This window comes from Chrysemys picta, chromosome 7, assembly GCF_011386835.1.
Source record: "Chrysemys picta bellii isolate R12L10 chromosome 7, ASM1138683v2, whole genome shotgun sequence".
NCBI classification, from domain to species: domain Eukaryota; kingdom Metazoa; phylum Chordata; order Testudines; family Emydidae; genus Chrysemys; species Chrysemys picta.
The window spans coordinates 33,883,546-33,896,409 of NC_088797.1; the positions used below are offsets into that span (position 1 = coordinate 33,883,546).

The 12,864-nt window shown below is 57.4% G+C and overlaps 1 protein-coding gene across 6 annotated transcripts in view; it reads right to left on the minus strand.

Moving 5' to 3' along the window:
- SPTBN2 (spectrin beta, non-erythrocytic 2) overlaps positions 1 to 12,864 on the minus strand; it is a 56,333-nt gene that overhangs the window by 21,593 nt on the left and 21,876 nt on the right. For all 6 annotated transcript variants that reach the window (XM_005307969.5, XM_024100240.3, XM_024100242.3 and 3 more), the window contains 7 exons: positions 6,251 to 6,402; positions 4,106 to 4,279; positions 3,565 to 3,656; positions 3,295 to 3,375; positions 2,985 to 3,100; positions 2,289 to 2,401; positions 866 to 1,053 (listed from right to left, as the gene is read on the minus strand). In XM_005307969.5, coding sequence (XP_005308026.2) covers positions 866 to 1,053; positions 2,289 to 2,401; positions 2,985 to 3,100; positions 3,295 to 3,375; positions 3,565 to 3,656; positions 4,106 to 4,279; positions 6,251 to 6,402 — 916 coding nt within the window. The remainder of the gene's footprint in view (positions 1 to 865; positions 1,054 to 2,288; positions 2,402 to 2,984; positions 3,101 to 3,294; positions 3,376 to 3,564; positions 3,657 to 4,105; positions 4,280 to 6,250; positions 6,403 to 12,864) is intronic.

The following is a 12,864-nucleotide window of genomic DNA, read 5'->3' on the forward strand; positions in this document are numbered from 1 at the left end:
ATCCCTGACAGGTGTTTGTCTAACCTGCTCTTAAAGGCCTCCAGTGATGGAGATTGCACAACCTCCCTAGGCAATTTGTTTCAGTGCTTAACTTCCTCAACAGGAATTTTTTTCCTAATGTACAAGCTAAGCCGTTCTTGCTGCAATTTAAGCCCACTGCTTCTTGTCCTGTCCTCCAAGGTTGCCTCCCTCCTCCTTGTTTCAACCTTTTACGTACTCTGATGGAGAACCCCACACACTGCTACCGTCCCCAGCCCCATTCTTCTGCTCTAACTCCCCAGACAGGCTGGAGACCCTCACATGCTTTAGTCCCCATGCGGACTGGGAGGGAACCTGAGTCAGTCCCTCCACCCTGGGGTTGGAGTGGAGTCAACGCCCCCTAGAGGGGCAAGGCCCCAGGTGCCATTCCCCACCCCCGTGAACCAGCGAACGGGCAGTGCCAGGGCACTGGAACACACCAAGATTGGGAAGTGATCGGCTCATTCAAGGCCCCTCTCCCACAAGCTGGAATGGGGTAGGCTCCCTGGTCACACACAGCATGGCGCACACCTGTGAGGGTGGTGCCGGAGTGGGTAGCTGGACATGATGTGAGCACTCTTCCCATGCTGTGTAGGTGGCAGCTGAGTAACCAGCTTAGCCAGTCTGTCTGTAGCAAGGCATCCCAGAGTGCATTGTGCCCTGGGAAAAACACCCACAATCCTCTGCTCATGCCAGAGGTGGGGCAGAATAGCAGAGCGGCACAGATCTCTCAGAGTGCACCAGGCCAGATGCTTAATGCAGTCCTGGGGGTTCCCTGTACCGTTAGCTGTGCCAGGGCTGCCAAGTTGTGGCCCAGGGCCAACTCAGAGGTGGGTAAGGGACTCACTTTGGGGGTTTCTCAACAGTGCGGTAGGTGTTGAAAGCCTGCAGCTGGTTCTGTACCCCACTCAGGGAGTTGGCCAGCTTGCGGTCGTTCAGTGTCAGGATGGTCTGCTCGATCCACTGCAGCAGGTCAGAAGCCAGTGTCTCGTACTTCTCGATCAGCTTGTCAGCCTCAATGGCGTAGTCCAGCACCTGGACGGGAGGGGAGGGGAAAGGAGGGCAGGAGTCACTCACCACTAGGCCAGCATGGGTCAAGCCTGCTGGCTGACAGCCCCCTACAAGATGGATGGGAGCCTCAAGTATGCAAGAGGCCCCAGTAGCCCATCCTTGGGCTCCATAAGAGCCAATGCTCACCAGGGACTCAGAATTTAACATTCAGTAACACAACCCTTTCTCCCACTCCCTCCACCCCATAAACCCTTTCTCCCACTCCATCCAGCCATCCCGTCAACGCTTTCTCCCACTCCCTCCATCCATCCACCCCATAAACCCTTTCTCCCACTCCATACATCCATCACATCAACCCTTTCTACAACTCCATCCATCCATCCACCCCATCAACCCTTTCTACAACTCCATCCATCCATCCACCCCATCAACCCTTTCTCCCACTCCATCCATCCATTCTTCCCTTCAACCCTTTCTCCTACTCCATCCATCCACCCCATCAACTCTTTTTCCCATTCCATACAGCCATCCCATCAACCCTTTCTACAACTCCATCCATCCATCCATCTATCCTCCCCATCAACCCTTTCTCCCACTCCATCCATCCATCCATCCACCCCATCAACCCTTTCTCCCACTCCCCACATCCCATCAACCGTTTCTCCCACTCCATCCATCCATCCACCCCATCAACTCTTTCTCCCACTCCATCCATCCATCCATCCATCCATCCACCCCATCAACACTTTCTGCCACTCCATCATTCCATCCATCCCATCAACGCTTTCTCCCACTCCATCCATCCATCCACCCCATCAACCCTTTCTCTCACTCCATCCATCCATCCTCCCCATCAACGCTTTCTCCCACTCCATCCATCCACCCCATCAACCCTTTCTCCCACTCCATCCATCCACCCCATCAACGCTTCCTCCCACTCCATCCATCCATTTATCCCATCAACTCATCCTCCCAATCCATTCATCTAATGCAAGGGTTCTCAAACTGGGGGTCATGACCCCTCAGGGGTCGTGAGGTTATTATGTGGGGGTCACGAGTTGTCAGCCTCCACCCCCAAACCCCGCTTCACCTTCAGCATTTATAATACAATTAAATATAAAAATAGTTTGAGTACAAAAGTTTGAGAACCCCACTGATTCTAATCCATCCAACCCAATCCACTCACCCTCCCAATCCACCCACCTAGCACACTCCATGCAGTGACAGCACCCACTGCACTCTGTTTCTGCCCTTAGTACCTTTCCAATGCGCTTTCCCTCCACAGCCAATGCTTTCATTTTGGAGAAGTAGTGGTAGTAGGTGGCCACGTATGTGATGATAGACTTCTCATCCGGCTGGTCCACGTTGACATCTGGGGGGAGAGAGCCATGCGTGTCAGGGAGAGAGCCCCATCTCCCGTTGCCTTCTCACTGGGAGGGAGGGCACATCAGCACCAGGCACTTCCTGGCAACTAACACCCATATGCCCTGGTGTGGGGGTAAATGGGAATCATGGGTAATTTCTGTTCAGTGGGTGGGGATTAACCCAGTGATGTCATGGAGCCCCTACATCCAGCCATGAACCTCCCCCTTCGTGTATATGAGTGCAAAATGGGAAAGTGGTCTGGATTTTCCCAAAATGCACTGTACCATGGGAAAAGACCCCTCTGCTTTCAGCAGCACGGGGGCAGGATGGGAGAGGAGCCTGGATTTCCTATTCAGTGGGTGGCTGCCATGCCTGCCTGTTCCTCTTCTAACAGTGTTTCCACAGCAGCATTACCCAATCACAAACTTCTCCCTCCACATATTTAGGGATGGGGTTCAGGCCCCGACCTCCAACCTGGATGAACGCATATGAGAAGGGCATTTTCCCCCATACCAAGAATGGATCAATTGGACTGAGACCCCGGCTCACCCCAGCCCTCATTCTCTAGGCCCGCACAGCTTAACACCCACCTTCAGGATCCAAAAGCTTGGTCAGCCCCAGTTCCTTCTCCGCTACGTTAAACGCATTCTGCAGGTTGTAGTGGGCATTGCATTTCTTCAGCGTGTCAATATCTATAAGGTCCGGCCTGCAGGGGGTGCCAAAGGGTATACTGTGATTGCCAGCCTGGGGGCTCCACCAACACTTCCCCATGTCTCACTGATCCCCATCAACCCCATCCTAATGCCCCACCCTAAGCCAATGCTCGAGGACAGTGGCAGCATGCCACGGGTCCCTGAGATCCTGGTATCCTCTTTGCACCCAGACGTGGTCCATACTGACCTGTGCTTGTGGACGATCGCATTGAAGGCCAGGCCATCCCTCCAGCTGGTGGTGAAATTGTGAACGTTGACGTTCTGGTACCTGTAACGTACAGACAGAGTGGTGAGGGGGGTGGAGCTGGAGCCCCCTACAGGGGAAAGACCCCATGTCCCATTCCCGACACCCCCAAGCCAGTCAGTCCCCTCACCATGGGGCTGCATCAGAACCAACGCCCCCTAGACAGGAAAGACCTAATATTCTATCCCCAGATAGCTACTCTTTACCCCTTACCCTGCCGTCTTCATCTGGCACCAGAGCAGCAAGGCATCCTTGGCCGATTTCTTCTCCTTGTTATCCTCAGTCTCTACACTGATATCCTGGATCTGGGGGGTAGATACATAGGCAGCTCCAGGTTAGTCCCACCAGCACCAGGCCTCCCGGGCCATGGAGAGAAGGCTCCATGCTCCCTGGCTCATTCTTTCTAACATCACATGATTGGATGGGGGGAGGGAGGGGGCTCTTTCCCCCTGGGCAATTTGAACCAGGGATCCAAGTGTTCCCCAAGCAGCCACTCGAGTACTGGCATAACACAGGCAGCCATAGGGCAGTGGCCTGCAGCCATTAGGGGTATGACCACTCCGCTACGCCAGCAGGGACAATTGTTCTGTTGTCACCAATTCTCGACAGGGTTGGCTCTCCATGAGGGGGAGAGGGTGGGGGACTCTGAGACTGCAGAGGGATAGAAGGATTCAGGTCCAGAGTGGGGAAAGGGGTGGCAGGGGGCCCCACAGAGGGGTGCCAGCCAGGGCGGAGACTGAGCTCCTCCAGGTACCTGGAAGCGGAGGATGATGGTCCAGATAAGGCCCAGTGTGAGGCGGTGGTTGCCATCGACGATGTCATGGGAGCCCATGTTCTCCAGATGTACCTTCTGCTCCTTGAGGAACTGCAGGGCCTTGTCTACGTTCTCCAGACAGTGGATCCGCATTCGCCCTTTGGTGGGCTTGGGCTGGAAGGTGAGAGCATAAGGAAGGGGATCCCCATGCTGCCCACCTCCCCTGCTGCCAACACCCCTCCTCAGTATTCCTTCTCCCGCCCCGATTGCGCTCCACATACCATCCTCTTCCACTACTGGGATCCTGCACCAACCACCGTCCAGCCTGCACTCCCCATGCTGCCTGCTTCCCTGCTCCCAGGATCCCACCTCAATCCCCTACCGGCCTGCTTGCCCCACACTGCCTGACTCCCCCTCTACCAGGACCCCCTTCCCTGACCTGCATTCCTCTCTGTCGGTTCAGCATCCACGCTGCTCGCAGCAGGCAACGATCCAGGTGCTGGGCTGGATGCACCAGCTAGCTCTAGCTGGGAAGCCGGTTTAACGGGTCACCCGCACTGGCCGGAGCATGCTGGAGTCTTGGCCCAAGGCCCTTACAGCTCTGAGACTGACGAGGCAGCTCACCCCAGTCCTGGGAAGAGTCTGCTCTTGGTCCCCAACACAGGGGAGAAGCTGAAGTTGCCGCAGGGGTTGGCACAGGAGCCTGACACTGGGGGGAGCTGGGATAACTGAGCACAGCATGGGGCACTGACCACCACTTAACACGCTGCACTGGGAGCCAGGATTCCTGGGTTCTATTTCCCACTCTGCCTCTGATGTTGGGCAAGTCCTTTCCCCTCTCGGTGCCTCTGTTTTTCCTCCCACCTCTATTCAGATTGAGTTCTTCAGGGCCCAGACCATGTCTCACTCTGTCTGGGCAGCGCCCAGCACAATGGGGTGGTGATCTTGGTTGGAGTCCCTAGACACTGCCCTTCCCAGAGCCAGGAATAGAAGCTAGGAATCCTGGCTCCCAGCCCACTGTTCTAGACACTACACCCCACTCCCCTCCCAGAGCTGTCAAAGGAAACCAGGAGTCCTGGCTCCCAGCCCAGTGCCCTACACCCTGGGACATACTGGAGTCCACCCTTCAGCATGGAATTTCCATGCCTGCCCTCCCCATGATTCTGGCTGCCCTCGCCCTCCCCTGGGGCTGGGTGCTGCGGGAGCCATCTCCCTGGTGCCAGGAAGCCAGGGCTCCAAAGCAGAGCAGACCTGGACTGCAGCACCTGTGGCAGCGAGGGCAGGGCCGCAGGGAGTGATTGGCCCCTTGAAGACAGGATGGCGGGCCAGGGGCAGCTCAGACAGACACAGCCAGGTGGCTCCAGCACCTGACCTGCCCGAGAACCAGAAAAACCACCAGAGCAGGGCTGGGCATGCAGCCAGACTGCCCCACCCAGCCCAGCACCTGGCATGTAGGCAAGGAGCTGCACTGCATGCTGGGAGCAGGTGCTGAGCTCAGAGGGCAGCCAGGGCATGAGTCACAGGAGAAGCCCAGCCTGACAGCGGGAGACACAGCATGGACTAGTGAGCCAGGCACAGGGAGCTGCGGGTGCTATTGGGATCAAGTTTGCGCATAGGTGGGGACAACTAGAGAGGGAGCAGGGTTTAGTGGTTACAGCAGAGGGGGGCTAGGAGTCAAAACTCCTGAGTTCTACACCAGCTCTGGGAGAGAAGTGGGGTCCAGTGGGCTAGAGTGGGTATGGAGGAGGCTGGGAGCCAGGACTCCTGGCTTCAGAATTGTAGGCGTCAGTTGGGTCAATCCTGGCTTGGGGAGCCCCCCCTGTAGTGGCATGTTCTATGGGGGAGCAGGATTGGGGATAGGCACCATGGCTGCCCGTTTCTGAGGTGCCCCTCCGATGGCCAGTTCTCTTGCAGATGAGGGTAGTGGGTCAGAGCAGACAGGCCGGGGGTCAGGACTCTGGGTTCAGTCCTTGCTCTGGAAGGGGAGTGGGGCCTAGTGAGGTGACTCCAGATGCTCCCTGAGGTAATTAAGATCCAAATTGGGCCCTAACCCCACTGGTATAAGAAGCCTCAAGCAGAGATGACGGAGCCCAAATATCCCATGGCACTGCTCCCAGGTGCCCTGTCCCCCAGCCCCACACTCACCAGCTGCTCACCCGACAGCACCTCCAGTAGGCGGATAAGCATGCGCCCATCGCGCAGGTCATTGTACAGGTCTGCGATGCGGCAGGTCACACGTGCCAGGTGAGAGTTCACCCATTTGGTGAAGGTTTTCTTCTGCACGGCCTCGCGCTCATCTGCAAGAGAAGCAGCCACTGGTGGGCACCTCAGAAACAGGCACCCTGGTGTCTATCCCCAATCCTCCTCTCCACAGAACATGCCACTACCGGAGTGGGGGGCTCCCCAAACCAGGATTGACCCAACCAATGCCTACAATTCTGGATCCAATCCCAGCCCAGCCCCCTAACATTCAATGCTTCCACTCCCCCCACAATTCAGTACTGGATCCCAGGCCCCACTGCCTCCTTCCCCACCCAGCTCACACCAGTCAGCTCTACCCTACAGTAATAAAACAGCACCTGCAGTCCCAAGTTCCTGGGAGACCCTACAATAACAATCCACCCTACTCAGCTCTAGTGCCCCAAGAGACCCTACAATAACAAACTAGCCTGAACATCCCCATTTCTCCAAAGACACTATAATAACAAACTGATCTGCCCAGCCCCCATGACCCAAAGAGACCCTACAATAAATAAACAGCCTGTGCAGCCCCTGCACCCTCAAGGGACCCTACAATAACAAACAGGTCTGTGCCCCAGTTCTCCCAAGATACAATACAATAACAAACCAGTTTGCCCAGCAATCTGCTCACAGAAGACCCTACAATAACAAGCACCACCACAACACATGCCTTCTTCCTCCCCTGTAATAACATTGGGGCTAGGGAGGGAGAAACCAGCAGGGGATGAGTAGGTCTGATTCTAAGGGGCAGGTGGCACAGGGGCATGGGGTCAGTACTGTCTGCCAGGGGAGAGCGCCTCCTGCTGAGCCCCAGTCCGCTCCCTGCAGCACAGTGCAGGGTGTAGCTGACAGCTTCCCAGCCCCAGGTGCCATGAGAGGCGTCTGGGAGAAGCGCCCTGAGCCCCTCCTCAGCTGACAGACCCTGGGGGTTCCCCCGCCCTGTGAGTAACTCCGCTCCCTAACCGCATGCTTATTCCCAAGGCTCCTGTTTATCCACAGCCCCGGCTGGGTGGGTCGTCCTGGCAGGAGCCCGGGGATGGCACAATACTATCTGTTCTTCCAGCCCTGACGTAAGCCTGGGAGATGGCGAGGGAACCGGGCTGAGCCAGAGCTCCCTGCAGGAATCCCACACCAGGCACAACCGGATTTACCTTCACCTTGAATCGGCTGAGGGAGACAGGACAGGGCAACTTTCCCCTCTAAGGGACACCAGCTCCCAGTCACCCCAAGATCCCCCCTTAGTGCCTCTGTTTTCCCTCCTGCCCTTTGACTGTTAGACTGTGAGCAATTTGAGACAGAGACTGTCTGGGCAGCGCCCAGCCCGAGGGGGCCCTGATCGCAGTTGGGGAGGTCTGTGCAGCACCCAGCCCAGTGGGGACTCCAGTCTCGGCTGAGCCCCGTCATACATGTAACAACAATGGGAAATGCAGGTGCCATGAGGCTGGGCCCTGTCCTGCTTGTATCTACCAGAGATCTGGGAAGGGGACGTAGGGGTTACTGTTTGCATGTGATACTGGGTGTTTCAGTGGGTCCAGGCCAGGGAGGGCTGCAGCCCAGGAAATCTGGGAGGAGCTGCCCTAGCTGGGAGTGCAGGCAGCCTGATGGCAGGGTGATCTCAGGGACTCCCACTCCCAGCTGGGCTCCAGAGTGACTGTGCAGTTCAGGGAGAGGCCAGGCCATACTTGTGAGCGGCTCTGCACAGCCTGGCTCAGTGGGCAGTGGGTGCCAATTGACCAGTGTCTGGGGATGGGGGAGAAATGGAGGCTAGGAGCCCCCAGCCCCACAGAGCACCGAGGCACCAGGACAGGGAGGGACTTGCTTGCTCTAGAAGGGACTTCCCCGCTACAGACAGAGCAGGGCCACGGCAGCCCACTCCCCTCAGACAGCCCAGCGAATGGCAATCATTAGAAGCTTCTCCAAATGTTAACTGAGCTATTCACCACTAGAGGCTGGGGAGCAGCATGGTCAGCCACAGACAGGGAAACTGAGGCACTGAGCTGGGTAGGTCAAACAGGGAGTCTGTGACTGAGCTGGGGATAGAACCCAGGAGTCCTGACTCCCAGCCCCCTTACTCTAACTACTAGACACAACTCTCCTCCCAGAGCCAGTCAGCCAGACAGAACGCCTTGTTTGACTCTGGCTGTGTTTACTGATGGGTTTGTTGCGTCCCAGCCCCTCTGGAGGGATGTGTCTCTGTTTGTCCCTGAAATGCACATTCCCCCCTGCCCCCACCATTTAGTCTGATGACTCCTTGTCAGGGCTGCTGCTCTGAGCAAACACGGACTCAGCCTTGGGCAGCCCAACCAAGCCCAGCTCCCTCCTGCCCTGACTGACTGCACCGGCCACAGGGGCGTGTGTGGGGGGGTTATCATGTGCTGAGGCGAGAGGAGAGTGTGTTTGTGCAAGGACGAGAGGCAGTGCATCCTGGTGGGTCAGTTCTGGGGACAAGGGGGAGTGTGCGTGCACGTGCGCTCCCCAGTGTGTTGTTGCCCTCATCTGAGCAACCCTCAGACCCCCCTCAGGCGGCTCATCAGTCTCATTTGTTTGGATGCAGGTTCCAGCCCCGACTTGTCAGCAGCTGCTCCTGTCAGGGCCCTTGTGTAACAGGCCAGATCTACTGCAGGTCCTCACCCCAGCCCCCACCCCCACCCTGATCTCCTGCCCCCCAACCCCCACCTCTACCAGTTCCTGCCCCTCTCCCTGCCCTGTCTGTGTCCTTCACTCCCAACCCACAGCCCTCTGGCTCTGCCAATTTCCCTCAGTTCCAGTTCGCAGTCCCCCAGCTCTGCCAATGCCCCACAATCCTGACCCTCAGCCCTATCCCCGGCTGCACAAGCCCGTCTCTCTCTCTGTTGCCTCTGAGAATCCCCTTAGTGGTTAATCCTGTGCCGTTTGCTGGGCACTGTGGGCAGAGCCCGCCTGTGGGACGCCAGTTTATTACCCCAGGTTCTGGCAGATGTCAGAGCCCACCCACCCCACACCCAAGCCGGAAGCAGGTGCCGGCGTCTCCTGTTTGAAGCTGGATGTTCAAAGCCAGGAGCCGAACACTCCCATTCCCAGGACAGCAGTGACGGTTGGCAGCCAACATAGGTGCTCAGCAACCACCTAGGGTGGGGGCATCCCCACTTTCCCCTGGACTTGGCCTGGCTTGGGGGACAGCCGGGGGAATCCACCGGGAACTCCCTCCTAGTGTCACATTCACTGAGTTTTTTGCATTTAATTTTCAGTGTTTTCCCAGTGAAAAACTTCAGAAAAGGGAAAATGGGGGGATGTGGAGTGGGAGGGACCTTTTCTTAGGGCAAGCACAGCACAGGGCAAGTGTCAGCTGCCTTCCGCCAGCCCCTCACCCACAGGCCCCAGTGTAAAGCATGGGGCCATGGTACCTGGAACTGCATGGGGACCCAAGGAGGCTGCTGGGAGGCAGAGAAACCCTGGGGCTGCTCCCATTTACACTTGGGGATAGGAGGTCTATGTCCAGGAGGCAGAATATCCCCAGCCGTGATTCTGTTTGTTGCCTTGAATGCTGCCATGTTAAAGGGCTCTTTCCCCTCACTGAGCTCTAGCCTCATGCGGATGTGTTTGTGGGGGCAGTTCTGGGGGCTGGCTGGAGATTGGGGGTGAAGATTAAGGGTGTGTGAGAGAAGCTGGCTACAGGGAATCCCTTTGCATTGTTGGGGAGGGACTTCTGGGTTGTATCCCTGGCTCTGGAAGGGGAATGGGGTCTAGTAGTTAGAGCAAAGAGGGAGGGGGGAAGCTGGGAGCCAGAACTCCTGGGTTCTATCCCCTGCTCTGGGAGAGGAGTGGGGTCTAGTGGGTGAGAGCATGCAGGGAAAGAGTCTGGACTCCCTGCCCATGACTGGCTGGGTGGCCTCAGGGGAGCCCCTTCCCCACTCTGTGACTGTTTCTCCTGCTATGGGGTTTGTCTGCAAAGTGCTGTGAACTCCTGCTCTGGGCTGTTCCCACCCTACCCCGCTGGCTTCTGGTCTGGGGCTCGTTCAGACTGCTGGGTGGGTCCTGGCAATCAGGAAACCTCTGCCCTGCAAACAGAGCGTCTAGTGCGGGTGGAGCCTGGTTGGACTCCTTAAGAAGAGGAGTGGGGGATCCTGTCTGAGAGCACATCCTTGGGAAGGGTCAGGGCTGACAGTGAGGTAATCTGGGGTGGGGGAAGGGCAGCGTCAGTAATTGGAGGAGGGTGAGGAATGGAAACTTTCCTTTCGGGACAGTCTGAGACCAGATCTCAGGACAGAAAGCACCTTAGAAATGCTACCTGCAGGCAGGTTCGCAGCAACCACTCCATTACAAAGGGGAAACCAAGCCACGGATCGGGGAGGAACTTGCCCTCATGGCAGTCTGGTAAGTCAGGGCAGAGCCAGCAGTAGAATCCAGGAGTCCTGACAAACCCTCCCCCCATCTATAACCACTAGATCCATCTCCCCTCCCAGAGCCAGCAATACACCCCAAGAGTTCTGGCTTCCCCCCCCACACACACTATAACCATGAGCCCCCTCTCCCCTCCCGGAGCTGGGGAGAGAGCCCAGGAGTTTAGGGAACCCTCCCACCCCCACCCAACTGCAGATCACAACACTCAGCCTATTTGCATGTGCGATCTAGGCTGTACCTACCCAAACAACAGGTGTCTCAGTCCGGAGGCTGCGGGAGGGAGTCTCCGAAAAGCACTCTGGGGGAAAGCGCCAGACTGAGTCACCCCATCCACAGCCAGGGTGCGAGGGGAGCACCCGAGACTGGTTAGCGGAGTGGGGCTGGGTGCTAGTACTCCTGGGTTCTAGTCCCAGCTCTGCACCTGAGACCAGTCCCTTCCCTCCATTCATTCCTCTGCTCTGACCCTGACATTGCTGACTGCAGCCTCAGCCTGTGGGATCTCCTGGCCGCAGGCGGGGCCATGTGCAGAGCCGACGAACAGAAGAGGTTCACCAGCTCCCAGGAGCAGCCTGCACAGGGCAATGTACTCACCCCAACAGCCTGTCTGGGCTGGCAGGACCCTGAGGAGGGGAGCGGGGGTGATTAAGGTCTGTCTGGAGCCTGAATCCCAATGAGGGGACAAAGCCACAGGGATTGCAGGCTCCAGGGCCTGTATCATCCCTGCCTCTTGCCCCCCTGTCTCCCTCCCAGCTCTGTCTCACTCTGACCATCAAGGTCCGCATCTGACCCTCTTGACAGCTCCCCTGCCAGTACCTGCTGGGGGTCTCCACCCACAGATGTTTCAACTGGCTCCCCCATCCAGACACATCCACCAGGGACATCCCATTCTGCTGCCAGAACCCCCCATCCAGAAGCTCTCACCCAGCTCCCACCAGCAAACCCCAAGACATCCCCACCCCATCTTCAGCTGCTGCCCCCTCTTGTGTAGAACACCCTCTGAGCCCCATGCACCATGGGCTTTGCCCAGAAACACAGCTGTTGCTGTCCCTGCTATGCAGATAGGTGGGGGCAAGGTGACCCACATGGCATTAAATTAGGGAATGGCCAGGGCAGGAAGCCAAAAGCTTTTCTCCTACTGCCCCTTGCCCAACACCCACACATCCCTCTGCTCCCCCACCGCTACCCCTGACACGGACTCCCCACCACAGCCTATCATCACTCCCTCAACACAGGGCTCATGCGCCCCCAGACCCTCACAGCAGACCCTGGATGCCCAGGCCCCACAGACAGCAGACAGCCAAACCCAGTCCAGCCAGCTGCTGTCCTTGTTCCTTGGGACAATGAACTTGGCCAGCGGCAAACACTGCTCATTCCATACCTACCATTAATAAGCAAGTGACAGGGGCAACCAGGATTGACCTGGCCAGATCAGAGCCAGCGCCCACTAGAAGGGGAAAGCCCCCTTCCCCTTCTAGTGCCCTCCAGTCACCTGCCGTGGGGCTGGATTGGAGCTGGGCCCCTTAGAGCAGAAAGGCCCTGTGACCTATTCCCCACCCTCTGCTGCTGTTTTCGGATGAGAGACAGTTCCAAGGTTTTACCCTGGCAGGCTGGCATTGCTCTGTCACAGGCCCACTGGGCCGAGTGTGGTCTTGGGGACGTTGTCATCCCAGTGTGGTATTTACACAGCCTCTCGTGTGCCTGGTATTTACCCATTTCTGGTCCTGCTGCCTCTGCCAAGGCCCACAGCCCCTGGCCCCATGCAGGGCAGATCGGGGAGCGCAGCCACAGTGCCCGGGAACACACTCCATCCCCTTCCTGAGGCTGAGCAGCTCCCCGCCAGAGCACCTGGATGTATGGTCCCCTTCAACTCCCACTTCTCAATCTGGATGGTTTCTATAAAACACAGCCAACCCTGGGTGTGGTATCCCAAAGCCACCCCTGCTCTGAACCGGACCCACAGATGGGCAATAGAGGAAGTATGAATTTCCAGAGAGCTCTGCCCTACTGCACTATAGAAACATGAATGCTCCAAGCCCCACAGCCTCAGGTTGCAGCGCCACTGGTCCCTGTTACAGAAAGGGAAACTGAGGAACCAGGAAGGGGAACTGAGGCACCAAGGTCACATAGCAGAGCAGTAG